The sequence below is a fragment of the Pollicipes pollicipes genome, unplaced genomic scaffold (assembly GCF_011947565.3).
Source record: "Pollicipes pollicipes isolate AB1234 unplaced genomic scaffold, Ppol_2.1 Scaffold_4881;HRSCAF=5763_pilon_pilon_pilon, whole genome shotgun sequence".
Taxonomy (NCBI): domain Eukaryota; kingdom Metazoa; phylum Arthropoda; class Thecostraca; order Pollicipedomorpha; family Pollicipedidae; genus Pollicipes; species Pollicipes pollicipes.
In genome coordinates this window covers 58,298,033-58,323,733 of record NW_023596576.1, presented here as the reverse complement: position 1 = coordinate 58,323,733, position 25,701 = coordinate 58,298,033, and the positions used below count along the sequence as shown (strand labels likewise).

General features: G+C 52.8%; 2 protein-coding genes and 1 long non-coding RNA gene across 4 annotated transcripts; 2 read left to right on the top strand and 1 right to left on the bottom strand.

Moving 5' to 3' along the window:
- Positions 1-59: 59 nt before the first annotated feature.
- LOC119100662 (uncharacterized) lies at positions 60-2,274 on the top strand. Its single transcript, XM_037223738.1, has 2 exons — positions 60-380; positions 2,248-2,274. Exons 1-2 carry the CDS (start codon positions 60-62, stop codon positions 2,272-2,274), a joined length of 348 nt encoding a protein of 115 aa, XP_037079633.1.
- A 406-nt stretch (positions 2,275-2,680) lies between these two features.
- On the top strand, positions 2,681-10,098 carry LOC119101144 (NAD(P)H-hydrate epimerase). 2 transcript variants are annotated; one of them, XM_037224426.1, is made up of 2 exons: positions 2,681-2,815; positions 8,899-10,098. In XM_037224426.1, exon 2 carries the CDS (start codon positions 8,920-8,922, stop codon positions 9,607-9,609), a length of 690 nt encoding a protein of 229 aa, XP_037080321.1. In that variant the 5' UTR covers positions 2,681-2,815; positions 8,899-8,919; the 3' UTR covers positions 9,610-10,098. The 2 variants fall into 2 exon arrangements, with proteins under 2 accessions (XP_037080321.1, XP_037080320.1); XM_037224425.1 differs by having other exon boundaries at positions 2,779-2,815; positions 8,836-10,098.
- Positions 10,099-18,526: 8,428 nt separating this feature from the next.
- Positions 18,527-19,751, bottom strand: LOC119101152 (uncharacterized). The gene is made up of 3 exons (XR_005094507.1): positions 19,714-19,751; positions 19,131-19,185; positions 18,527-18,824 (listed from the first exon to the last, which is right to left on the bottom strand). It is a non-coding gene; the product is annotated as an uncharacterized LOC119101152 (long non-coding RNA).
- Between the last annotated feature and the right edge of the window lie 5,950 nt (positions 19,752-25,701).

Genomic DNA, 25,701 nt, shown 5'->3' with positions numbered 1-25,701 from the left:
CCAAGCTGGACGCCTCTTCCGGTTTCTACCATATCCCGCTGGACGAGGCGAGCTCCAAGATGATCACGTTCATCACTCTGTTCGGCAAGAAGAGGTTCCTGCGATTGCCGATAGGGATCTCGTTCGCACCGGAGTACCTCCAGCGGAAGATGGAGAAGATGCTGGACGGACTGTCCGGAGTCACCGTCGACATGGACGACACCGTGGTGTTCGGAGATGCCGCCAGCTACGGTGCACATCTCGAAGCTGTCATTAGGAGGATCCACGAGTCTGGCCTCAAGCTGAACAGGAAAAGGCGCGAGTTCCGGAAGAACAAGGTCAAGTTTCTGGGGATGAAGATCAGCAAGAACGGCATCAGCATGGACGAAGAAAAGCTCGAGGCGATCCAGCAGCTCCAACCGCCAAAGAATGTCAATGAACTAACCTCACTGCTCGGAGTAATCAACTTCCTGGGCCGGTTCGTTTCACACATCCAGGAGTGCTTGAGACCACTGAACGAGCTTCTGAGAAAGAACGTAGCATGTATCTGGACACCACAGCAGCAGCAGGCGCTGGATGACGTGAAAGCGGCCGTCACTTCAGCTCCAGTTCTGACGTTCTACGATCCAGCACGAAAGACGGTGGTCAGCGCCGACGTCAGCAGTTCCGGCATCGGAGGATGTGTTCTCCAGAAGCACGGCTCCGTCTTCAAACCCGTCGCGTTCTGCAGCAGAAGCCTGGCTGACACCGAGACCAGATGGGCCCAGATCGAGAAGGAACTGCTCTCCGCGACGTGGACGTGCGAGACAATGCATATGTTCCTGTCTGGGCTGCCGTCGTTCGAACTGTATGTGTACAAGACTCTGATCCCGCTGGTTAACACGAAATATCTCGTGGACGCGCCGATCAGTGCCAGCGCATGCTCATGCACTTGATGCGATACAACGCCACAGCAGTCTTCGTTCCAGGGAAGCAGCACCTGGTGCCTGACTTCCTCTCACGTTACCCGCTCCAGAAGCAGGATGAAATCAGCGCTGTGCTTCAAGAAGACACATGGATTCTGCGAGAAAATCTTCAGCGATCTTCCCGCCACACCGCAGCGTCTGGTGGAGATCAGCAAGGCGCAGCAAGCAGACGAACTCCTACAGCGCGTAGTTCAGCAGACTCTCTCTGGCTGGGAGGAGGGAGCGAAGCATTCCGACCTGCTGGACTACTCCGCCCCTCGGGGAGAGATGAGCGGTGTGTACCTAACGTGTGGTACACTGCTGATGCACGGGCGACGCATCATCATCCCTCTGAGTCTGCGAGATGAAATGCTCACTCGACTACATGATGACGGACACTTCGGTCTAAACAAGTGTCGCCAGAGGGCAGCAGAATCGATCTGGTGGCCTCAACTCGGCATCGACCTGAAGCGTCATCTCGAGAGCTGCTCGTTCTGTCAGGTGAACGCGCCCGCCCAGCACGCTGAGCCACTGGTGACAACCCCAACGCCATCAAGACCGTGGACGCACGTTGCAGCAGACGTCTTCCACTTCAACAACTGCAACTGGCTCGTCATGGTGGAGATCTTCAGCAGGTATCTGGAGATACAACGCCTCCCGAGTCTTACCAGCAGCGCGGTTATCGAGCGTCCGAAGCGCCTGTTTTCCCGCTTGGGGATACCAGACCTCGTGACAACAGACGGAGGAACGCAGTTCACCTCAAACTCGTTCGCCAACTTCACAGCGTCCTACGGCTTCACAAACCGTACGACAGACCCGCACACGCTGTCTTCCAACGGAGCAGCTGAACGGGCCGTGAGAACCGCCAAGTGGATGCTTGGCCTGAGGGACCCCAACTCGCCCTCCTCAACTACCGCACGACGCCTGTGGAAGCAACCGGACACTCCCCAGCCCGTCTCCTGATGGGACGCGAACTTCAATTTCGTCTCCCCATCGCTCAGCCAACCGGAGAAGCGACATGGCAGCATGCCAAACTCCGAGATCGGCAGAGGAGGAAGAAGCTGGAGACGTGCTTCAGCCGGAGACGCGGTGCCCGCGACCTTCAGCAGCTACAGCCCGGGGATCATGTTTGGATCAAGACGGAAAAGGAGGCAAGCTGGACCGAGCCCGCCACCGTCATAGAGAAGCTCTCTAGACGCAGCTACCTTGTGGAGCTCAAAGGTGCTCGGTGTCGTCGCAACCGACGCCATCTGATGCAGATCCCTCCGTTTCAGTTCTTGACACAACACGGGTCCACGCGCTGTGCTCACCGTTCCGCACACAGAGTGCCCGCTCCAGACCTCTTCTCTAGCCGCCATGCTGAGGTGGCGCCACCGGCGCTGCTGCAACCGCAGCCGCGCGAACCGGCGCCTGCACCATGATCGGTGGTGCCGCGGCCACCACCAGCTGTGCCGTCGCCCGCGTCGACAGCGGCGCCGCCGCCGTCGCTGCCGCCGCTGACAGAAGCTGCGGCCCAGCCATGCGACGCGCGGGTGCCCCAGCCTCAAGACCCACCGCCACTGCTCAGTTGTCCGCGTAAAACACGCAGTGGCCGCGTTTTCTGAGAAGCATCAAATAAACCGCATAGAAGCAGCAGGGAAGCAGCAGCCTGTCGCCAGTAATTTCGTTTCGTAAGCGTATTAGCATCTATTTGCATTTGCTCAAGGGGAGGGGGGGGGGGGAAGATGTATCGTGATGCTACCTGTACCTCTGGTTTCCCAGAGGCGCAGTAGATAACGCAGACGCTTTAACCACTGCGCGTCGCCCGTCGGGGCGCCGCCGCTCGCTTGCCTCGCGTGTGAGCACAGCTGCCGTCTCGCAGCGCTCGTGTCTGGTCTGGGCAGATACAACACGTAAGACTTGAATAGTTTAAAATAGTAGTGGTAAAATTTGGTAGGAGGTTTTGTCATATTTTTGGGCTGGGCTCCAACTTGCTGAGAAACAGCCCAATTCAAGCATACAAGCACCTAGAGTGCCATTTTATACCGTTTCGTGATGGCTATGCCCTCTGCTCCCATGTTCGCTTCTCACCCCTGAGTGGTTTGTTTTTGCTTATGCCAGAATTTTGGTCGCAGAATTTGTGGTGCATGAAAACATGTGAAGTTCAGAAAAATTGCATTATCATATTAATCATATATATATATATATATATATATATATATATATATATATATATATATATTGTATCACATATATCATTTATCATATACCATATCATATAAATATATATCAAATTTATGTGATATATAATCAGGAGTTAAGTTCTGTTTAGGGAATAACATGTTATGCTAAAAAGAGATCAAAATTTAAAAGTTATATTGCGTGAATTTAAACTAACCAAGACAATGTCAGCAATCCACCTCAATCGAACATGCATCAGTGAAATGAAGATTGCCTGACCTAATTTTGGGCATGAAATGACTGGTGCAGTTGACACATGCACATCCTAATGCCATGCCATGCTAGATCCTAGAGGACCAGCATGCAGCTTCTGCAGGACCCTGTTACGCAGTGAATGTGGCATCACAAGCTGTTTGCCCAGAACAGGCAGTATCTATCCATTAATAACTTTTATCTGCATAACACTGTCTTAATGCTCTGAACTCTGGCTCTACCAGGGATGGCCAACCTGACCAGACATATGAGAACATTCTTCCCAGGATTGTGTCTTGTCAAATGGCCATCTCCACTTCTTCCTTCAACAAAGTGGGGCCATGCTCATCCTAGCAGCATATACAGAACACCTCTTTTTCTTCCACAAAGTCTCTGCTGCCTTATCCTTTGGTTGTCAGGAAAGAACATCAGCTATTTTCCCATTCTCACACTTGCACAACTTTACTTTGTGGAAATGTACAGCCAGCTTCTGAGATATCTGCACACCAGCTGCTGACAGGGCAGGGAGTTCCTTATCAAGATTTAAGGTATGGGAAGTGGTGTTTTGTCTGGGACTAGATGGAAACACTGAAAAGGTACTGGTACTGAAGGACACTCCTACCACCTCCTTAACAACAGCATACTGCTCCATAACTGCGAGCACCCTGGATTTGAAAAAGATGGGCTGCTCCATCCCATCTGGTTGAACATGCACCAAGGCTGCCCAGACTCCATCACTGCTCCATCCCATCTGGTTGAACATGCACCAAGGCTGCCCAGACTCCATCACTGCTCACAACATTGTTGGCATTGTTCAGCTTCAGTGGAAAAGCCTGGTGGAATGGCATCAGTACTCTTCCATTTGTCAGTATGTTCGTGACCTGGTCCAAAGAGTCAGGCAAAATGGTGTTGGCTGCCACATTGCACCCTTCTCCAGCTGGGTATATAGCAATGCCAGTATTGAAGCAAAGTTTGGGATCAGACACTGGTAGCTTAAGTGAGTATCCCACTTTGTATGTCCTTTCACTTACTGTTACATCAGATGTGTACCACTTTACCAGTTACATCGGTTGTGTACCATTTTACCAGTGACACCAGATGTGTACCATTTTACCACTTACATCATTTTCCTTGAAAGCATTCTATAAAGATCAGGGTTTCTATTGATTTGTTTGAGGAGGCCCTCAGAGCCTGGAGGGTGCACCGGGTCCGACATTCAAGGGCTCGATTGGGGGGGGGGGGGGGCAGAGTCTGAGGACATAAAGAGCTGGGTCACTATTTTCATATATATATTATATATATATATATATATAGTATATATGTATAATATTCTATTATAATTATGTATTATGTTCGATTGTAGATATATATATATACATATATATATATATATATATATGTATATATTCGAATTATATTGATGTATTATGTTCTATTGTATATATATATATAACATATATATATATATATATATTATATAATATAATATATATATATATATATATATTCTATTATATGTATGTATTATGTTCTTGTATATATATATATATATAACACATAATATAGATATTATATATATATATATATATATATATTATTAGTATTATGAGGTATATGTATTATATATATATATATACATATATATATATAATATACTAAGTATAATATATATATATATAATAATATAATGTATATATTATATATATATGTATGTATTAATGTTCTATGTATAGATATATATATATATATATATATATATATATATATATTATATATAAACATATTGTTATTCAGGGTCTCCGGTCTGCGGGATTGGACCCTCAGATGACGGTCGGAGGGCCCTTAATGCCAATCACGGACATCCTGAGTCGATTTGAGCCTACATGCCGGTCAGGCACCACCAGTAACGCACAGTCCGCTCCGTATAGGTGTGAATCAGAGGGCCCACTTCCCAGGCGGTCACAAAGCTGGGTCCAGTGATTTACACTTGTCGGGGCCCTGTATCTGTCAGGGGCCCACAGTACCTAACGAAGGCTTCTGTGCTCGCAAGTTGTCCCGAGCCGATCAAGGACAGTGTTCGATGAGGCCTGAAGACTGGTCCTGGCAGCCCAGCGGAACCGACTATTAAATCAAAAGCCCGATTGGAGGACATAAGGGTCCGAAGGACTGGCTGCAAGTCATATAAAGAATTGCGGTCCGTAGGATCGTGACCTGAAGTGTCAGAGGTCATCTTGTGCCGTTTAAATATCCCCTTAGACAATGCGGTTGTTGTGTTGCGTGAGTTGGTCAGATACCAGCAACACCGAACAGTGAGCTCCCTGTCAGTCTGAACCCCGGGACCCATTTACCAAGCAGAAGCAAGACCGGAGACCACGATTGGCATTGGTCTGGGTCCCTGAAACAACGGTTGGGGACGCTTTGTCGGTAATGGGCATACAGTGTATAACAGGGGTCATGTAGTGCCGCGTAGTGCCTGTAGTCTGTGCCACCTGTAGTGCCGTGACCTGAAGCGCCAGTCAGAGGATTTCTGTTAGGGCCCTCGTATTAGGGCTCTCTATCTCTAATACGTAGGGTCTCGACACAGAGCCAAACAGTCGGCTACATATCCGTCTGAGCCTCGAGACCGTTTCCCAAGCGGGAACGAAGCCGGGGCCGGCGATTCGCAATTTTCGGGATCCGTGACACAATGAGGGGCTCCTGCGCCAGTCAAGGCCGCAATGTCTCACTTTGGAGAAAAGAGCTTAGCTTGTAATTTTGGTCTGTTTTCGGGGTCAGGGGTCGCGTGGCGGCAAGTGCCCCGATTCGGCCAGGAGCGGTGTATGAGGGGGGGGGGGGGGCCCGGAGCGGGGCCGAGTGGTCTCTTGGGACCAAAGATGAAGGGCCCGATTGGAAGACTAAGCGGCCCCAACGGCTGGTTGTAGGTCACGTTAAGGACCCCCGCCCGCAGGGCTGTGCTTTCAAATGTCAGTTAGAATGCCTGTCGCACTGATTGGGAGGGCTTGAAGTAGGAGAGCATTCCTATGTGTCGGCCAGAGATCACCAGCACTGAACTGGTGTCGGGGGCTCCGTGTCGGTCTGAGCTCTGGGGCCTATTTCCTTAGCAGGGACATGGCCGAGCCCGCGATTCAATTGGTCGGGGCCCCGCAACAGCGCGGGGCTCTCGCATCTCTCAACGGCCCCACAGTGCTTACAGGGTATTCTTTGTCGACAATGGGGCCTCGATTCGGTCAGGGAAAAATTTGCTCAACAGGAACGGGGGCGGGGCCCCGAATGACGAAGGGCCTCCTGCGTTGGTCGGGCCTTCTGACAGTAAAAGGAAACACTAGGGCTTATAGTTGCTCACATCGAGTCAATGGAAGGGTCCTGTGCCAGCCAGGGCCCCCAGCACCGAACGTTTGCCCCCCCCCCCCCCCTATCCAATTTCGGTATGGGCCCGTTAAGCCGAACCTGAGTCTTTGTGCGCATTATTGGATCGCCTGCAGCGATCAGAGATGGTGTTGCGTCAATGATGGTTCTTGCGTCGATCCAGGGTCAACCGCGGTCTGCGCCGGTCAGAAGGCCTCCCGCGTGAGGGAGGGGACCAGTGTGATGTGATGCATTCCTCGGAGGCCTTCCGGATCGGTCAGAGGAGCCTGTCCCGTGTCGCCGGAATGACGGCCGGAAGACAACCCGCGGTGGGACGGAATGGCCCTTCATCTCTTGAACGCGAATAATAATGTGGTCCCTAGTGCTCTTTCCGGAAATAGGGGGTCTCATTAGTGTTAAAAAGTGTGTCGAAATAATATAATAAAATAATATCAAAAAATAAACGAGGCCATCTTTTGCAGAATCGAGTAGTGAAACATGTTATCGAAAGGTTTGATTCTGCGCGCTCATAATCTCGGAAGCAAGGAGAGCGATAGCCTGGGTTGCAGTTTCTGTAATTCCAAATGCCGTCAACCACTGCAAGTAACACCAGACGGCGGGTGGCGCGCTCGCGAGAGCGACCATCGTGGCGTAATGCTCCCAAATTTTTAAAAAGATTTATTCGTGCCGTTCAAAGATTAGGCTGGACGCATCTTTTTTTTAAAACAAAGCGCAAGTTGTGCTTTGGACAGATGAACAGCCACAGCAACACGAACACAGATGCTACCTTTGCTCCTCCCGTTCTACCACCAGATCCGAGCGCGACTTCGCGGTGCTTGAAAGGCCACTCCATTCAATGCAACAATGTAAAAATTGCACATGTAAAATATACGCCCGGTTACCTTCTACATGTGTGATTTTATGTCTTGGAACGTTCAGAGGCAGTTATTAAAAATGTTCGTATTTTACGTCCACCCGCTGACCACTGCCTAATGTTAGCCGCGGAACTGGCGCCGCGCGGCCTATGGAGACTGCAACGTCCGACATCGACTTTTGTTGCGATGATTTGTGAGCGCACATGCCCAAAGCTGCGTTACATAATTTGTATTATTTAAAAATTCCGACTGAATGTCGGACATTTTCAGACAAACATGGCCTGGCCATGTTAATGCAAACTGTTGGTCAATTTCGATCCACATTCGCGGGGTCCGTACTATCTCTACAGCTCAGATAAAGCTGACTAAAATTCTGAGTTCTTTCGGTTGGGAAAGACTGGATGGTTGAGAAAGCAACTGGAAGTTTATAAAATGAAGATGCTCATGATTTATTCCATGCAGTCGTTCAAGCATGATTTCTTCAGTTGATCGACGACAAGATTCATGCAGAATTGGTCTCGCGGTAGCCTCTGGCTTCTATTCTAGTTACAGAAGGGGCAAATGAAAGATCAAACGAAAACATGCCCTCATTAACATATGGGCCATATGCGGCGATTTTGTCGCGGTATCTTTAACTACCAAGGGACCTTTTATCAAACCTGTGCCCCTCCGTTGCCAGGGCTATGGCTGCGCGCCAGGTTGTTTGGGGCAAGGTGCGAGAATGTGTGGGGATCGGCTGGCGCCTGCGGAGGAGTGGCGGGATCGTGGGGAACGGTCGGACTGCTGAGGCGATTTAGTAAATGTATTGTGCTTGTTCATGGTCTATGTTATTTTTGTTTTCAGTTTTTCGTATGCTTTTTTGGTTAGGGGAGAGGCGATAAGCAGCCACCGCTGGTTTTGCCACAAACCTGGTGTTGTCTTCCAACATTGGCATAATATATTTCGGAAATACGTCGATGGCTTGACGCGTGGAAGTGCGGTTGCCGTTTTCATTAATGTTCCGATGGGAAAGTGTTTGGTGGCTACCTTAAAACAAACGTGAAATTGAGATAAAGACGGCCGTGATCGGCTGTTGACGATGGAGTCCGCGTGGTTTCACTATGATTCCTAGACACTTCTTATTTTGTCCTATTTTATCCTACCTGTTTTATCACTATTTTTTACCTATTTTATCACTTTCCCACCATTCAAACACGAGTCCCGATACAGCCGCTTCGTGCCATGCCCTCGCATCTGTGCCCGACCCACTGGGGTGACTGACTGTGCCGTGTGTCCAACAGGCGGGCATGCGCGCTCTGCTGCGCCTGGCGCTGCTGACCGGACGACGCGCCGCTCTGCCGCAGGTCGCCCGTCGCCTCTGCGTCATGCCGCCGCCGCTGCGCCACCTCACGCAGCGCGAGGCCACCGAGGTGGACCGCGAGCTGTTCAGCGAGTACCAGTTCTCGGTGGACCAGCTGATGGAGCTGGCCGGCTTGAGCTGCGCCGTGGCCGTGGCCACGCACTACCCGCCAGCGGGCGAGGCGCCGGCCGTGCTCGTCGTCTGTGGCCCGGGCAATAACGGCGGCGACGGGCTCGTGTGCGCGCGCCACCTCAGCCTCTTCGGCTTCGCGCCCACCGTCTACTACCCGGTGCAGAAGGAGGTGGCGCTGTACCAGCGGCTGGCGCACCAGTGCCGCCAGGCGGGTGTGCCCGTGCTCGAGCAGCCGCCGGCGGACGTGACGCCCTTCCGGCTCGTCGTCGACGCGCTGTTCGGCTTCAGCTTCCGGCCGCCGGTGCGGCCGGTGCTGGAGCCGGCCATGCGGTTGCTGACCGACTCGCCGGCGCCCGTCTGCAGCCTGGACGTGCCGTCCGGCTGGCACGTGGAGGAGGGTCCTGGCGAGGCGCCGGCCCTGGAGCCGGCGCTGCTCGTCTCGCTGACGGCGCCCAAGCTCTGCGCCCGCTTTTTCAGTGGCGCGCACTACCTGGGCGGCCGCTTCGTGCCGCCGGCGCTCGAGAAGAAGTACGATCTCAACCTGCCCGAGTACCCCGGCACCAGCTGTGTGGTTCGTCTCTGAGTGGGGCCGCAGCCCGAGCCTCCGCCGATCGGGGGTGCCGGTGCGTCCCATGTCGCGTCGGCCGGCTAATTGCGCGCGACGGTGGTGCGAGACGCGGCCGCGTAGGAGGCGGGCGGCACAACGCAGCTCCAGCGGGGGCTCTCTTTCGACCGGACTGGTCAGCGGTCACGCCGTCCGGACGCGCTGGCCTGGGGAGGTTCGAAAGAACCCGTTACGTGGCCAGCATCGGTATGTGCTGGCGAGATCACCGGCGCCGGAGCGTTGCCTCGGCAAGCCTGCCCAGACCGCGGCGAGCAAGGCGATCGCGGTCCGCGGCTCATGCCTGGGATTGAAATGTTTGAAGGTGGAAGTCTGTGCCTAAGATGTAGGTAACACGCTGAGATGGATGATGAGGTCACGGGCTGTTGTGTGATATTCGCTGTGAGCGGGAAGCGTGTACACTACCCAAGCAGGGTATCGCGTTCTGGCCCAAGGTCTGGTTAATACAAACGAGCATAAAAATTGTCATGTGTTCACTCAAAGTCCGATGGGTGCAGAAATGCAATATCACAAGAGCTGGAGATCCTGGAGCATTTGCAGGATTCCAGAGTCCTTCCAAATCCCAAAAATAGCATCATTATTATACCTGTCTATCATCTCCGATCTGAATACCTATCTGTCCTAAAGGCGCAAAATGCCTTCGGCCATTTCATCATGAATTTATGCCAATGGGATATCTCCAGCAATCCACACCGCCGTCAATCGCCGGGGCTTGTGCCCCATGCTCCCGCTTGTCACCCACCGGGCATCCCTCCCACATCGCACTCCCTGATTCCAGTGCCTACCGGGCTCCGCGCGTGCCGGCAAGGGGCGTGGACGTGACCTGTAGTGTGCATGCCTGTTCCCTCCCAGGCTCATGGCGTTAACTGGTGCGATTGCAGCACTCAGACATCAGAGGGTATGTCTGACGCTGCTGCATGTACAGAGACATTCGGTTGAAATGGGCATGGCTAGTGTCCGGTACATTTTGTTATCTAACCTGCGTTTAACGGCAAAGTGGACAATAATTTAACATCCATTGGAAGAACAGCAGTGAGAGCGTCGGTTTGATGCATCGCTCAACCACTGAATCTTTCGGATATCGGCAATAGGACATGATCTGCAAATACGGTCCTCCGAGCCGCCGGTCAGAGGAGCACCACTCGGCTTTTTCACAGGGCATTAAAACCGACCTCTCTGAGTCCGTCATTGGGTCCTTTGCTAAAGCCAACAGAAAACAACGCATCACGCTAGAGAGTGATTATTTCCAGACACGTACGTGTAAAAATCTTGAAGCGGGACTCATTTGATCGGGCGAATGACATCGCTCAACTCCGCACTTCGTTTCATTTCTGAAAATATGTCATTTACAAGTGCTCGCGTGAATGCGTCGCGCGACCTGACATGACCTGCACTACAGGTCAGGTTGCTTGCTTTTTCTGCCATAAATTTTTGGTTCATTTTTAGTGCACACTCAAACAAAACACGTTGATATCGATTTCACTATACTAGGTTACACTGCTTAGCAATCATGACGCACTTTATCTGTACACAACGAATACCGATTTGGCATACGGTGACGACTAGTGGTCAAATTTATTGATTTCCCGCGAAAAGCCGAGAAATTCATTCCTTATTCGAGTTCTTTTACATGTGTGGCGTTTCGGAAGAAAACAAACTAGTCGAAATGTTTCAAGCCGTTGGGACCCATGTTAAAGTCAACGGGAAATAATGTATCGCGATAGAAACTGATTATTTCCAGACAATTTTGTGTGTAAGTTTTGAACGAAGCCTCATGCTATCAAGCAAATGTCATCATTCAATTCAGCATTACATTTCCTGTCTGGAAATGTGCTACTTACAATTGCTTGCGTGAAGGCATCACGTGACGAAACAAGACATGCACGCCAGTTCATGTGCTTTGCTTTTTTCCACCTTGAAACATTTATTCATGTTACGTGTACATTCGAATAAACAGGCTTATATCGGTTTCAGCCCGTTAGGTTAGCATGAACATCTCGTGGGATTGTGTGAGTATATATGTGTATATATATATATATATATATATATATATATATATATATATATATATATATATATATATGTTTATATATACATAAAATAATGCATATATAATCCCGCGTGATATATGTATACACACACACACACACACACACACACACACACACACATATATATATATATATATATATATATATATATATATATATATATATATATCTCTCTCTCTCTCTCTCTCTCTCTCTCTCTCTCTCTCTCTCTCTCTCTCTCTCTCTCTCTCTCTCTCTCTCTCTCTCTCTCTCTCTCTCTCTCCCTCTCTCTCTCTCCCTCTCTCTCTCTCTCTCTCTCTCTCTCTCTCTCTCTCTCTCTCTCTCTCTCTCTCTCTCTCTCTCTCTCTCTCTCTCTCTCTCTCTCTCTCTCTCTCTCTCTCTCTCTTTCTCTGTTTGGCTTCAGGCCATTTTGAGGGTTTTCTAGAACTTGCGTAATAACCCCGATTGAATAGTATATAGCATGTATCTTGTTTCTTGACACATATCAGCTGACCCTTTATGACCGCTGGAGGTCAAACCACTCGATGCCCTGCAAAAAGCCTCGACACATGATGTCAGTGAACTTTGGGCTTTCTTTGGTACCAGTTTTGTGAAAATCGGAGGGTCGCCGATTTCTGCTGTGGTTTGAATATCAAGCTGTTGCCAAGTTTCAGCGCATGTCTAGTATAACTGCTCAAGCGGCTGCGAGTTTCAGTCATCACGACACGCCGCAATGGTGTCAACGCTGAGGACTTTCGTGCAGAAAGACGCTTTGAAAATGGAAGGATAATGGCACGCTGCCTTACCCATCTTTTTTAATTTACTTATGTCTGGGTATGTTTCATCAGCGCGAGTGTGCGGCAAAAGGTTCTCGGCTGTCTCGGAAAAATCGCTGAATAAATCGCTAACTTCACGGACATGAGACATAATGGGACAATGGGACCAAGGTTTCGGCCCGCTGAGCATTTACATTTTGTTTGATTTTTTACACAATTACCTGAACGAAAGGTAACCGTTATTAACGCTTACCTCCCCTTATATTTATCTTCACGCAGTTTTGCGGTCTAAACGGCTTGCTCTCTTGCGCGGGATCCTCACGTTTTCACAAACCGTCTTGAGCATGCCTGCTGTCTTGTTCTTTCGCATCGGCGAGCTTTTGTACCACTGGCTTTCTGTGGCGGCAACAGGGGATCGGCAGTGATTGACTGCCAGGAAGAAAGGACTGTCCTCCTGGAGCATCTTGGCTGGGCGGCGAGCCCTCAACAGCTTATACGTCTGAACCGAACGCTGTTGGGGATTTGCGAAGGCCTCTGGATACGGAGGCCCGACTACCCGAGACCGATACCCCGTCGCGAGTCTTGGTGGTGGTGAGCCGCTCGCTACATTCTAAAAGCTCGTCGCCTGTTGAGTCGGTCCTCCGCTGGACATCGTCCCATTTCAAATGGCGGCTCTCATTACGGCCCCCGTGTCCGAACTGCACTGCCACGTGTCACCAGAGCGTCGATGAAGAACCCCGGGGCTGCTGAACCCAGCTGACCTGCGGCATATAGCATCCGCTCTTCCTGTTCGCTAATGGCGAACGCTTGGTTCGGACGCTTACTCTTACCTGTCGACTTGAGGAGTTTAACCTTGGCTTTATTCACATCTCCCAGGCCTTGGTAACCGACATCTTTTTTTCAGTATCTCCCTTGCCCACTTACTGAACGTAGCGGCCAAGTGCTGAGACCATAGAATGTATTGAACTGGTGTCGTATCTCACCGCCGCCTGTCTTCTTCAACTAGATCACGAATAAACAGAGCAGCCTGTTCAGTCCCTCTCTGTATCAGCTTTCTAGATCAGCCAAGTCGGATGCCGCTGCGAAGTTCTGTAAGGTACAAAGTTGCCATAGAAATTGTTAATACCAGTTCAGAGGACGCACACCGATGGCCGACCACGGTGAATCTGCGGGACGGCCCCCAGAATGCGGGTGCGCGTTCACGCAGTCAGTCTGAAGGCTGACCCGTGTTCGCGCACCGATTTCATCGCGGCCAAGGCCTCTTGACCGAGACGCTCTGTGCCGCGGCGTTGTCGGGACGACACTCCAGGTAATCATCTCCCCTAGCGAAATTTATGCTGTGGGCGTCCAAGTGCCGCAGAAGTTCTGACAGCAGTCTTCAGCTTGTTGGTCATTGCTTGAACTCGCGGGTCCGACGCGCCGGGGAGCATCCTCAAGACCGTCCCAGACTTGATTCGGAAGATCGTGCTCCTACGGGTTCAACGTGCGTGTGTGTGATCATCTTTGCCGTTCCACTGTATTCTCTGCCTATTCTCTCTAATATATAATGCGTTGGATTAAATATTTACCGCCCAGGGTGCCGGACTGACCCACAGTGAAAGCTAAACGACTTACATCGTGACGCCAGTTTAATAAATGTACTTGGGTGGCAGGCGGAGCTATATTAGAGTAACGATAAACAGACGCTGGGTGCTGCTGCAGCTTTTTAAACAACTAGCCCAATATGCCATTTTTCTTTTCGTGGGATTACGTTTTGAAGCGTCAACAAATGTTTCGGTTTCGACATCCTCTGCATCGTTTAAGTAACCCAGGTACATTGGAAAGCATGACTTTTCGAGCAGGACAGTTGTTAACAGCGTATGGAAAAATAAATGCCACACTTAAGGTGATAAATTCCTCAACACGCGATAGGGTGGGGTGGGGTGGGGGGTCAAACTGACGCCCCGAAGGTTCTGCGGAGTGATTTCCGAACGGCGCAGCGTAGCCTCGCCAATTATCGCTGTAGACAATTGAATAGCGGATCGTGTGGCATAAAAAATTAGATGTACATTGTAAGGTCGCTGACCTATGGCAGGTCAAAGTCAGACCATGGTTTCAGCGAAGATAATTTCCAGGGAATCGTTCAATCTGATCCAACACAACGAAGTAGGCAAGCAGATGGAGACAAGTAGACAACGCCATACATTTCCGAGATACTGTTTCAGGCAACACAACAATTGAATAAACAAATTGTATTGACCTCAGGTATGAAAGTCAGCCCAAGGTTTTTTTATTAAGCTTAGTTTTTTATTTACCAGCCTGTTTTGTATCATTCTAGGGCTCGCTGTGTGAGGTATTTTCTGGTACTCATTTCGAATTTGTTGATAGCAGGAACCATATTATACACCCTCCACGGACCTCTTAAAGATCAGAATAGGTCACTGACCTGAAATGACCTATGTCAACATCTTGTTTTCAGGAACATACTGCCTAATGCAGTTTTTGTCGCTTATTCAAATGCAAAGCTCAAGGAAATCTTGTGTTATTTTAGTCGCCATGACCTTCAAAAGATAAAAAAGGTCACTGACCTTAAATGAGCATATGGCCTTTTGCTTAGAGCGGTTATCCAGGTTCTAGGAGCCCTTCAGAGACCAGTCTGCAATCTGACTTTTTTACCTTATTTGACCCGAAGGTCATGACCTAGAACCTCAAACTTTGACCTGTGACCTCCCGAGCGAAGGGTATCCAGCTGGCCACCCGGGCGCGTGTTAAGGATCTCAGCCGCCTCCGATCTTTCCACCCCGCCTTTGGCTCCGGCGGGAAAATTGAAAACGACCTCGATACTAACGAATCTTTCATCTTTGATCGGCCCCGGGCGGTACTACATATTATGACCTCTGTTGTGAGCACGCCCAGCCGGCCCGGCGGCACGGCATGCCGTCCCTGCCGTGTTGCGGCGCGGCCTCGGCCGCGCTGTAGAATGCGACCTACCACCGCGGGCGCCGACCGCCGTCCCGTGGCGGACCGTACGGGTCACGTGATAGGCGCGTGTGTGCCAGCCCAGTGTAAGCTGACTTGTAAGTGGTTGCTCACCCAAGCTGAATGTAATGTGGCTGTTTGGAATAGCAGGGCAATACACCTCTGGACTCGGCCCAATACAGATCGCCGCATCACTATACGTCTCTCTCTGACTGAGCTGATCTGAACCGCTGGACGAAGACATCACAACCTTCAGTAGCCTAAGCTGGCCGGGACGAGCATACTTTGGAGATTGGCACACATTTTGATGCCAAACACAAATGTGATTTGTGTTTAATGCCAAACACAAATATTTTGACCACATCTCAGCTTCCCACTTAAGGCTGTTACTGGAACATTTGTATGGACTTCTTGCTTTCCATTGAAACATTCCTCGACAATATACAAACTATAAGGTATTGGATACTGGTATCGTATTCTAGGAAACACATAACAACAGTGAATGCAAATTGCTTATGGCAATTGTAATGAGTGTATGTGAGCCCTTAACGCTATTTCCTGTGATCTTACACCTTCAGAACATCTCTAAATCCTGTGGAGATCTCCAAACGCTTCCCGGCACAGAGTTTCGCAGGCCGTCCACCAGCCCACGTTGGCAAGCAGTTTACATGCAAGCGGTCCATGTTCGCAAGAAGTTCACGCGCAAGCAGTCTACGTTCGCATGCAGTTCACATGCAAGCAGTTCGTCAGTTCCATTACGCTTCCCTCCAGACGGCGAACAGACGTGCCGTCCCAGGCTCCTCAGCGCGGAGCCGTCGGTCCTTTCGAGACGGGTATATGATAAAGATATGATATAAAGATGTAAAGAGATATAAGATATAATGATATAAAGATATAAAGAGATGATAAACACCGAGCCAGAGGCGTGTCAGTTGGGATATATGGGCCCGAGGTAACGTCATACGACATTCTTCTGCCTTGTTTACTAACAGACCATTCACGGAAGAGGCGCAGGTCGGCAACAGCGGTCGGCAGCTGCCAGTTCGATATGCGATGTTAGTTCAAGTCACCGAATTACACGTTATCACTTTTGCATCCATCATAACTTGACTTTCATCTTGATAATGTCATGTTTGACGAGACTTCGGAATACAATGACCAATTTTGGACAAGTTTTTTTTTTTAGCTCAATCATGACACAAGGAGGTGGGTTCGAGGTATTGAGCCAAACGAAAGGAAGGTAACGAACGCAAATTACACCGTTGTATTCGGCGGAAAATGATAGTTAAGGGGCAGCATATATATATATATATATATAATCCCTTAACGAATGATTATGCGGTTACATCCAGTTGACAATGTTTTTTATGCTCGCAAAATATCAACCAGAACCTACAAAAACATGAACGATACACAAAAAATAAAATCCTTGCGAAAACGCTTCCCAGAAGCACTTTGCTGGGCTGCGCCATGAAGTGTCGCTGTTTCGTTCAAAATAGAAATGTATCACGTTGAGTGAGCCCCATGAGGTGCTTCGGGTCAGTGCAGAACACATTTTGTTGCTCCATAAGGTGCTTTATGAGGTGCCCCTAGTCAGTGCAGAACACATTTTGTTAAATCAGGATTTAAGTGCAGAGTATTCAATCTCACACAAAGTCCCTCATCTCAACTCCCCTCCGGTCACCGGGGTTACCTCCTAGGTTAAGTCCTTTAAGTATAACCTGATCCTGACCTAGCCCCACTTTTTGAAACGCTCCTTCTTCCTACGTCAAAGCATTGGGTAATGTGCTGAAGGGGTAAACCGAATGAAGCGGACACGGACAGCCGACGAGCACGTTCCAGTGAAAGCGGACAGCACACGGCGCCTCATGCTGTGTTCCCGCGTGCATCAAATTGGCATGGTGGCACTCTCTGCGTGCGATTAACAGCATTTCCTTGGCTTCTGTGCGTGGGACACCACGCTACAGGCCTGGGGGTCATATCAAACGCATAACCGTTGCCCACCAACAGTCGGCCGATTTACTAATATACGTTGCCACATGCGCGGCAGGTGGCGGAAGTGTGCGCTTCTGTCACGTGCACGCGTTCGCAACCCGCCGCGCGTGGTAATACACATCACTCATTTGATCGCCGCATCTTTGCAAATTGACGATACGGTCAGCACTCAAGTATTTAATGATGTGCCTGGCAAGGGTCAACCGAATAAAGTGGATGCCGTACACCGACAAGTAGGCTTCAGTACCAGTTGATGCTGTTCAGCAGCTGATGCTACTACAGCAACCGTATGTTGGACACAGCGCAACCCACCGTACGGACGCAGTTAGTAATACACCATCACGGGGTCACTGGAATAAAAAAGGCATCCGCCGGCGACCGATTTACGTCGCCAAGTGGCAATCCCACAGCCCTATCACGCGCACATGGCCGCGCTTGCGGCCGCACGAAAATCGATGCATTTAACTGACCGTCTCAACTTAGCAAAAGTCGTCGGTGCAGCCGTCCCTCAAGTATTGAGTGATACGCCGTCGGGCGTCATCCGCATACAAAGGATGTCGTCTGGCGACAAGCGCGTTCCATTGCCAGCCGATAGCCCTACCGCAATGCTATCGAATGCACACGGTCACATTCTCCGTGCGCGCAACTATCACCATTTCTCCAGACTATCGTATGTTGGCCACCACGCAACGGCCCAGTCGACCACATTTAGTACTGCACCTTGAGAGATTACTGCACAAAATAGGTGCTGTGCAGCGTACGCACTGACCATAGATTCGCAATGTCAGACGATGGTGCTTCCAGTGCTACCATGTGCCCACGTTCGCACCCGCCGCGCAAAGTTTTTTTACATACGTAAAACTTCGCCAATCGCCGATGCAGCCTTCCCGCCAGCATTGAGTGATGCATTATCGGGGGCAATCGAATAAATGAATTCCGTCGGTCGACACGAATGTTGCAATGCACTCTCCAAAACACTGAACCTTACCACGCAATCCAAAATAGCGAAACTTAACAATGAATAATGGCACAAACGCAGCATGGATGGCAAATACGTTGCCCTTCATTCGTCATCTAGATAGGGATAGACTGAGTAAATAGTACGATATATTTCCTGCACCTTCGCACAACAAAAATAAATAATATTCTTGGAACACATTTCCAATACTGACTGATAAGCGTGAGATCCTCAACCCTGAACAACGTAACTCGGTGAGATCAAAGATTGGACTAGAATACTGGCATGGCAGCCGGACGAGCGGCGGTGGCGGCCGGCGGGGCGCGAGCGCTGGCCGCCGGGTCAGCAGGCCGTGGTGCGAATCACGCCCTCCAGGATGCAGCGTGACCTCAGGTTGACCTCGCGCGCCAGCAGGCTGGCCCGATCCCACTGGGCGGAGGCTCCGCCGTCTCGCCAAGGCTGCCGGCGGCACCGAATGTTGGCTGGTGGGGGATTCCGCCCACTCTGTGGTCGCCGGCGCTATCGTGGTGTAAAATCCCTTCCCCAAGAGCATACACCTCCTACAGCAGGGACGAAAATAAAATTAAAATGGTCAGGAAACATCACAGATTTATGCATGAACACGTAGCCAGGAGCACACAATATTCGATCGCAAGACGACCTTCTACCCATGGAGCACCAGCGGTCTCCTGGCGTTTGGGCAACGACCGTAACGCCAGAGTGTTGGAGCCGGGGTGACCCGATTTCGGCAGTCTGCACTCTCACCTGACTCTTGGCGACGGCTGCTGTCCGCTCCCCTTCACTCTGCGCTCCTACCGACCTGCCCACGGGACAAAGACACGGTCACAGCAGGAGACACCATGCTACGGCGCGGTGGGTGCTGCTGATTCGCGTCGGCTTTGGCACGTTTTTATCAGCCCCCGGAGGCTGAGTGTGTTTGGGACTTACGGAACTTACAGCATACGATCCACTAACAAACAATTGACTGTGTGAGCGTCGATTCGGCTATCGTGCCCACTGAGCTACACCACGCACAAACTATTTCGAATCATCACAGATAATGTCGTCCCAAAGCACAGCTGCCGCTCAGGTTCTCACTCCCCGAGGCATTACCGGAGAAAAGCCTAACCTGGGCAATGCCAATAAAATACATCACACGGCACCAGCGTGTCCCGCAACACTCAATATCGGTTTTCTCGGCCACTGTTTCAACCCTTGTCCTTTCCCTAAATTTTCCCCGCGTGAAAGGACACACACACACGCGCGCGCGCGCGCACGCACGCACGCACGCACCCACACACACACACAGAGCCGCTCGCCGGCCCGGTTTGGCGGGGGTACCGCTCACCGCGTGTCGGCGGGCGCCGGCCGGGCGGTGTCCGTCTGCACAGCGCGCTCACAGCTGGCGGCGCGGGCAGCGCGCGGCCCGCGCGATGTCCCAGCGGCGCCCGGGGCCGGGCGGCGCCGGCTTGTCGGGCAGCAGCGGCAGCTGCAGGCCGCGCCGCTCGCGCAGGTAGCGACGGCGCGGCGCCGGCGCCGACTCGGACGAGCAGGCCGATCCGGGCGTGCGCAGCTCGTCCACCAGCTGGCAGAAGCCGCTCATCTGGCGCTGAAGGCCGCGCACGGCGCCGGCCAGGCGGCGCAGCTCGGGCGTGGCGCGCGCCGCCGGCTCCGAGGCGGGCCGCGCCGGCCGCTCGGGGCTGACCTCGGCCAGCTGCGCCTGCCACAGCTCCACCTGCCCAGACGCGGGGAGCGGTGATTGAAAGCGACGTAAGCTTGCAGCAGCTCCACCTACCCAAAATACGGGATCCGGAAGCACTGACATACAGAAATTGTTTGTCACAATGGTCTCTCGAAATCATATCATCTAACCGCTGCAATGAAGGGTGGGTGGGGGGAGGGAGAGGGGAGGACATAACAAATAACATCGGCATCCCACAGTTTTACTTGCTGTACTTTCTCTGCGTGCCGTAACAAGAGGAGGATGGCAGAGACAAAGATCATGAGTCAAACGGAATCTCCCGACAAAAGCCAGATGTACTCATTTTCCCATTAGCCAGCTAAACACTCAAAGTGTTGTGATGGGACCTCAACAGGGTTTGGTCATACCCTCTCAAACGGATGGGCCCAAATCACACGTGGGATGAGGTGCCCGACCGGTGCCGTGTCGGGACCCACCTTCTTGGTGGGGCTGACGGTGCGCGGCGACGCCAGGCTGGAGGGTGGGCTGTCGGCGCCGTCACCCGGCTCAGACGTCTGCTCAGAGAGCAGCAGCGGCGGCACCTGCGGCCGGCGGCGGCGGCGGCGCCGCTCCCTCTGGCGGACCGCGTCCGGCGCCGCCCGGCCGACAGCGTTCGCCTGTCGCGCCGCGCCGGCCGGCGGCGCCGCCCCGTGGCCGGCGCCGCCCGGCGAGCAACTGCGCGCGCGCGGCTGCGGCGCGCCGACGCCCCGGCCCGGACGCGACACCGGTGTGCGGTGCACGATGGCCGGCCAGCCGCCGTCAACGCGCGACGCTGTGCGTCTGGTCCGCTCGGGAGACGGCGGGGTTGCGCCTGTGACGTCAGCGTACAGAAGGTGGACGGAGGAGGTTGACTTGGGGGGCGTCTCCACGCGTCTGGCGGTCTCGGGAAGCCAGGACTGGGGCCAGCCCGGGTCGTCTGCGCCGGCCAACGGCTCCTGGGCCTCCGACTCCAGCCCGCTCGTGGCTCGCACCGCCTCCTCGGCGGACCAGCCGCCGGAGGAGCCGAGCCGGGACGAGCGTCGGCCGGTCCCCGAACACTCGGACCGACTGTCGGCAGCACGGCGCGCCGACGCCGTTGACTGCCCGTCCGTCCTAGGGGCGCTGCACTCTTTCGGCAACTGCGCCGCGGCGCCCGGGCTCTCCCCCACCCGGTTCTTCCTTAGTGAAAGACTGCGACTGCGCCGGCCGGCGGCGGCCACCTGTGCCGGCCGAGTGTCGGCCGACGCCTGGCGCCGGCGGCCGCGCCGTCCGACCATGGCCTGGATCACCTCCACCTGGGAGGCGAGCACGCTGAGCACGCCCTGAAGCCGGTCCCTGGAGGCAGGCGGGCTGGACTGGGCCGACTCGGTCCGCTCCGGCCGGGCAGCGTTTGCCGCACCGCCGCCGCTCACCGCCGGGCGGTGGGCGGAGCGACCGCCACTGCGGCTCCGTTCACCGCCGCCGCCGCTTTGGTCATCGCCGCTACGGCTCTCTTCACTGCCGCTACGGCTTCGGTCACCGTCGCTACGAATTCGGTTACCACCGCTACGGCTCCGTTCATCGCCGCTACGGCCCTCTTCACTGTCGCTACGGCTCCGTTCACCGCCGCTACGGCTTTGGTCATCATCGCTATGGCTTCGGTCACCGCCGCCGCGGCTCCGTTCACTGCCACTGTTGTGTCCGGCGGCGTCGTCCCTTCCGCGCTTGCGGCTCGGCCGTGCTCGGCCGCCGCTTTGGCTAGCGTCGTTGTCTCCACTTCGACTGCCATCAGAACTGGCAGCCGATGTACCGAGGTCACCCGGCAGCGGTTCCCACACCCCCGGTCCGTCGGCTGGCGACGGGCCGTCTGGCCTGGGCCGGTGCTGCGGAGAGAGAACCAGGTCACGCGCTTTCAGACGATCTGCTGGCACCAGGTGACCTGACCCTGGGTCTGAGCCGCCTCCAAGCGTCGCCCGGTGGTCGGTGGCCTGGTCTCGCCGGCCGGGCCGGGGCCCTGGCGGCAGACTGTTCGGCTGCCGGGCGGGGAAGCCGGACCCGGCTGCCGTAGCCGCCTCCTCCTCCTCTACGGCGGACCATTCCCAGTGCGTAGAGCTAGCGTTGCTCGCCCGCTGGCGGGGGGTCGACTGAGCAACGCTGGCGCTGCCGACAGGAAGAGCTGGCAGCGAGGGCCTGGAGCTGATTCCGTCTGGTGTCAGCTTCTCAGCAGAGTGAATCTGGAAGGGTACAACACAAAGGTGAGAGCGGTGGCGGGCGGCAATGTTGTACATAGTGGCATTGTCCACTGCGACAACAGCATTTCAAACACGTTGGGGATCACCAACTGGCCCGGGTATTTCCTACCGTTCCCAATACGGGCCCCGTCCACACGTGAACATGGCGTATTGGGGAATAAAACCAGATCGACTGCAAATAGCATCGCACAAGTCGAATAGACCAGGCGCCATGATCGGGCGACAAAACCACATACGACAGCTATGACACGCTTGGTCTGCATAATTGATGAAATACACCTCACATCGCGTTGCACAGATGCGTTGTAAACTTCAATACCGTGGTGATCCCCTTACCTTACTATACATATTATCAACTTCTTCCACATCCTTCCCGCCATCTCCGAGCTCCACACAAGTCTTCACAGCCTTCGAGCCGACATCGTCGGGGAACAGTTCCCTTTTCGACTGGACAAATCGACGAAAACTAAGCTCCTCGTCACTATGCCTTCTCAAAACAGAACTTCTCACGTCGCTGATCCGAGACATTAACGAACTCTGACTAGACTGCGCCCCCAGCGGGGACGCCGCATACACACTGAGATTCTTTGCATCTAAGCTATCCCGAGAGCTACTCTTGTGCAGCGTTTCACTGCTTGGCAACTGGTCCGGCTGGCGGAAGCGCATCCTGTCAATGAACGTCTCTGCCTCGGCGTACTTGGTCACCAGCTGCTCGTAGTCAGTCTGCAGCTGCTCCAGCTGGCGCTCGCGCTCGCGCCGTTCGACCTGCTCCAGCGCCAGCCGCGCCGCCAGGGTCTGGCAGTCATCGCCGTCAGAGGCGCCACCGTCGCCGGCGTCGGGCCGATCAGCCAGCGCAGGCCGCTCCGGGGAGCGCGAGGCGCGGCGGCGCGCGCGCGCGGCCCGATCCTGCCTACGCCTCTGCTGGATGTAGGCGGTGACGCGGCTCGAGACGCCGCTGTAGTCGGGTCGCGTCGCCAGCAGACACGGCTGACTGCGGTGCCGCTGCGAGAGAGTGCCGCGCGTCGCCGCCAGGTGGCTCTCGCTGCGCCACGGCTGCCGACCGTCGTCCGAGTCGGCGCCGCTAGAGCCGCTGCTGTCGGCCGGCGGTGGCGGCGGCGGCGGCGGCCGGGCAGGTCCACGGCGCGGCGCCGCCTCTTCCGACGAGGCCAGGTCCGACTCGGACCGCCAGAGTCGCGCGCGGCCGCGGCCCCATCGCCGCGTCGCCGCACCGGCTACACACCGACCTCCTCCATCTTCCGCCACGTCTCCATGTCGCGCGTCCAGTGCCCGTCCTCCTGACGGCGCCAGCACTGGCCCCTGCGCAGCCAGAGGCCGTGCTCCCTGGTCCAGAGGCCGTCCCTCTTGGTCCAGCCGTCGCCCTCCGGCACCCAGACGGAGTCGTGGCGCACCCAGACTTCGTTCCGGCACTCCCAGAGGCCCCGCTGGTGCGCCATGACCGCCCCCATCAGCAGCGTGACCTTGCCCCACGCAGAGTGCATCCTGGTGCACGGCTACGCTCGGCTCTCTTGTGTTGACTGCTGCAACCACAAACTGACGCGTGTTTTCTTCATGGATGTCCGCGTATCTTTGATCAATGATACTATTTGTAGGCAGCAACTGGTTACATGGATGAACCTCCATAATATTTTTGTCCGATTGGAATGAAGCAGATGCAAATTGTGTTTCCCATTTGAATTTTCATGACTTAAAATTTCTAGATTTTGCTGAAAAATCAAGGTGGAGGTCAGCATCCACATATGCCACAACATATGACATGATCATTCGATGCGTTTACAGCTTCGTCCAAGTCCGTGCACAAGCAGTGCTCTTTGAGCACTTCCAATTCCGATTGTCGCGTAAAGACGGCAGCAATATTTACACAAAGCTGCGAGCTGAGTGTTTTGTTCATTAGAATTTTGCCCGGGGAAACACTGAATTTTACCTCCAAACCTTGCCAATTTGGAACAAATTTCCATCAAGAAGTGAGTGTCGGGAAGTGAAGCATACTAGGCCGCGATGGAAAACAGCTTTGGTTTTATTCCAACACCTATGACAAACTCTTTACAGCTCCCTTCAACACATAAAATCACACTCAAGATCAGTACTGAACATGAGATTTGCCCCCCCTCCCTGTTTGATTACTAACGCACTAATACGTAAGGCGAAATATGGGGTAAGTATTATGAGGTAAAATTACTTAGTGCCAGCCTGCTTGAGGATGGTGGGACCTACGCCCTCCCCTGAGTGCACTTTTTATGAAGTCACCACCCCTGGTTGCCAAAATCTGACTGATTCTTAGAAATGTTCCTGAAAAAAATGGGTAGATCTATGGCTTGCATCCAAGTATGTGTGCCTGGTGACACAAATTGATTTACACCTTCCACAGTGCAGTTTGTTGCCCACCCCTTCACCAAAGGCTAGTCCGGTGTCCCCCTGACACCCAGTCATTAGGACCTGGTCTGGTTTTGCCCAGAGCTGTGGTGATGTGGTAGCTTTTTGCAGTCATCAAATTATGTTTGTGTGAATAAAATGGGGAAGCCAGATACTGTCTATACTGTCACATTACACCTGTGTGCAAAGTTGCATTGAATCAACTTATTCTTTTACAGTAGGCTTAATTAATTACATGTTATGGCTGAAAATACATGACACAGTAATCAGTGGTTATTGAGATGCTTGCTCCAATAAACTATAACAACGTGCCCAGTCTAGCTGCCCAAATTAATCCTTTGATACTGTTGAGCAGGCATGGGATAAAGCCAGGCTTCTGGTTTCAAAGATGAATCCAAATCCAGGGCAGTGACATAAAGCATGAACTGAAGCCAAAGCTGGTAGCCTTAAGTTTGATACTGCAAAGCCAAAGTTATTATCAGTGTAAAATGACCAAGATCAAACACATGTATATTGATGGGGAGTCAAAACCCAGGTCAGGGCCTGTGATTCTGCAACAGAAGCTAGTAGCAACAGACATAGTAGCAGCAGGCATTGCAGCCAAGTAGCAGGCATTGGAACAAAGTCAGGAGTCTGGCTTCAAAGCTGAATCCTAAGCCAATGGTGATATGATGCAGCAGTCAAATCTGGAGTTGGTGGCTTCACCATGCCACATCAGTTGTATTTATCATACATTTACCCCAGCTTTGCTGGCACACAAAAAGCAAGAAGCATTGCTATTTCATAAACCCACTATCAGTTATATTTACATGCTTCTCAATGCTGATTATGTCTTTTACTGTCTGCAAAACCAAATGGATTTGCAATCTTGCTGGGTTAGCATGTCACCCATGTGCAGCAGCTCCTGCTAGCCCAACCTGCTTCAAAGCATGTTTTCTCACAAGACAGAGCCCCTTTATGTTCCAGAGTATTATGCACTTCATGATAGCACGAG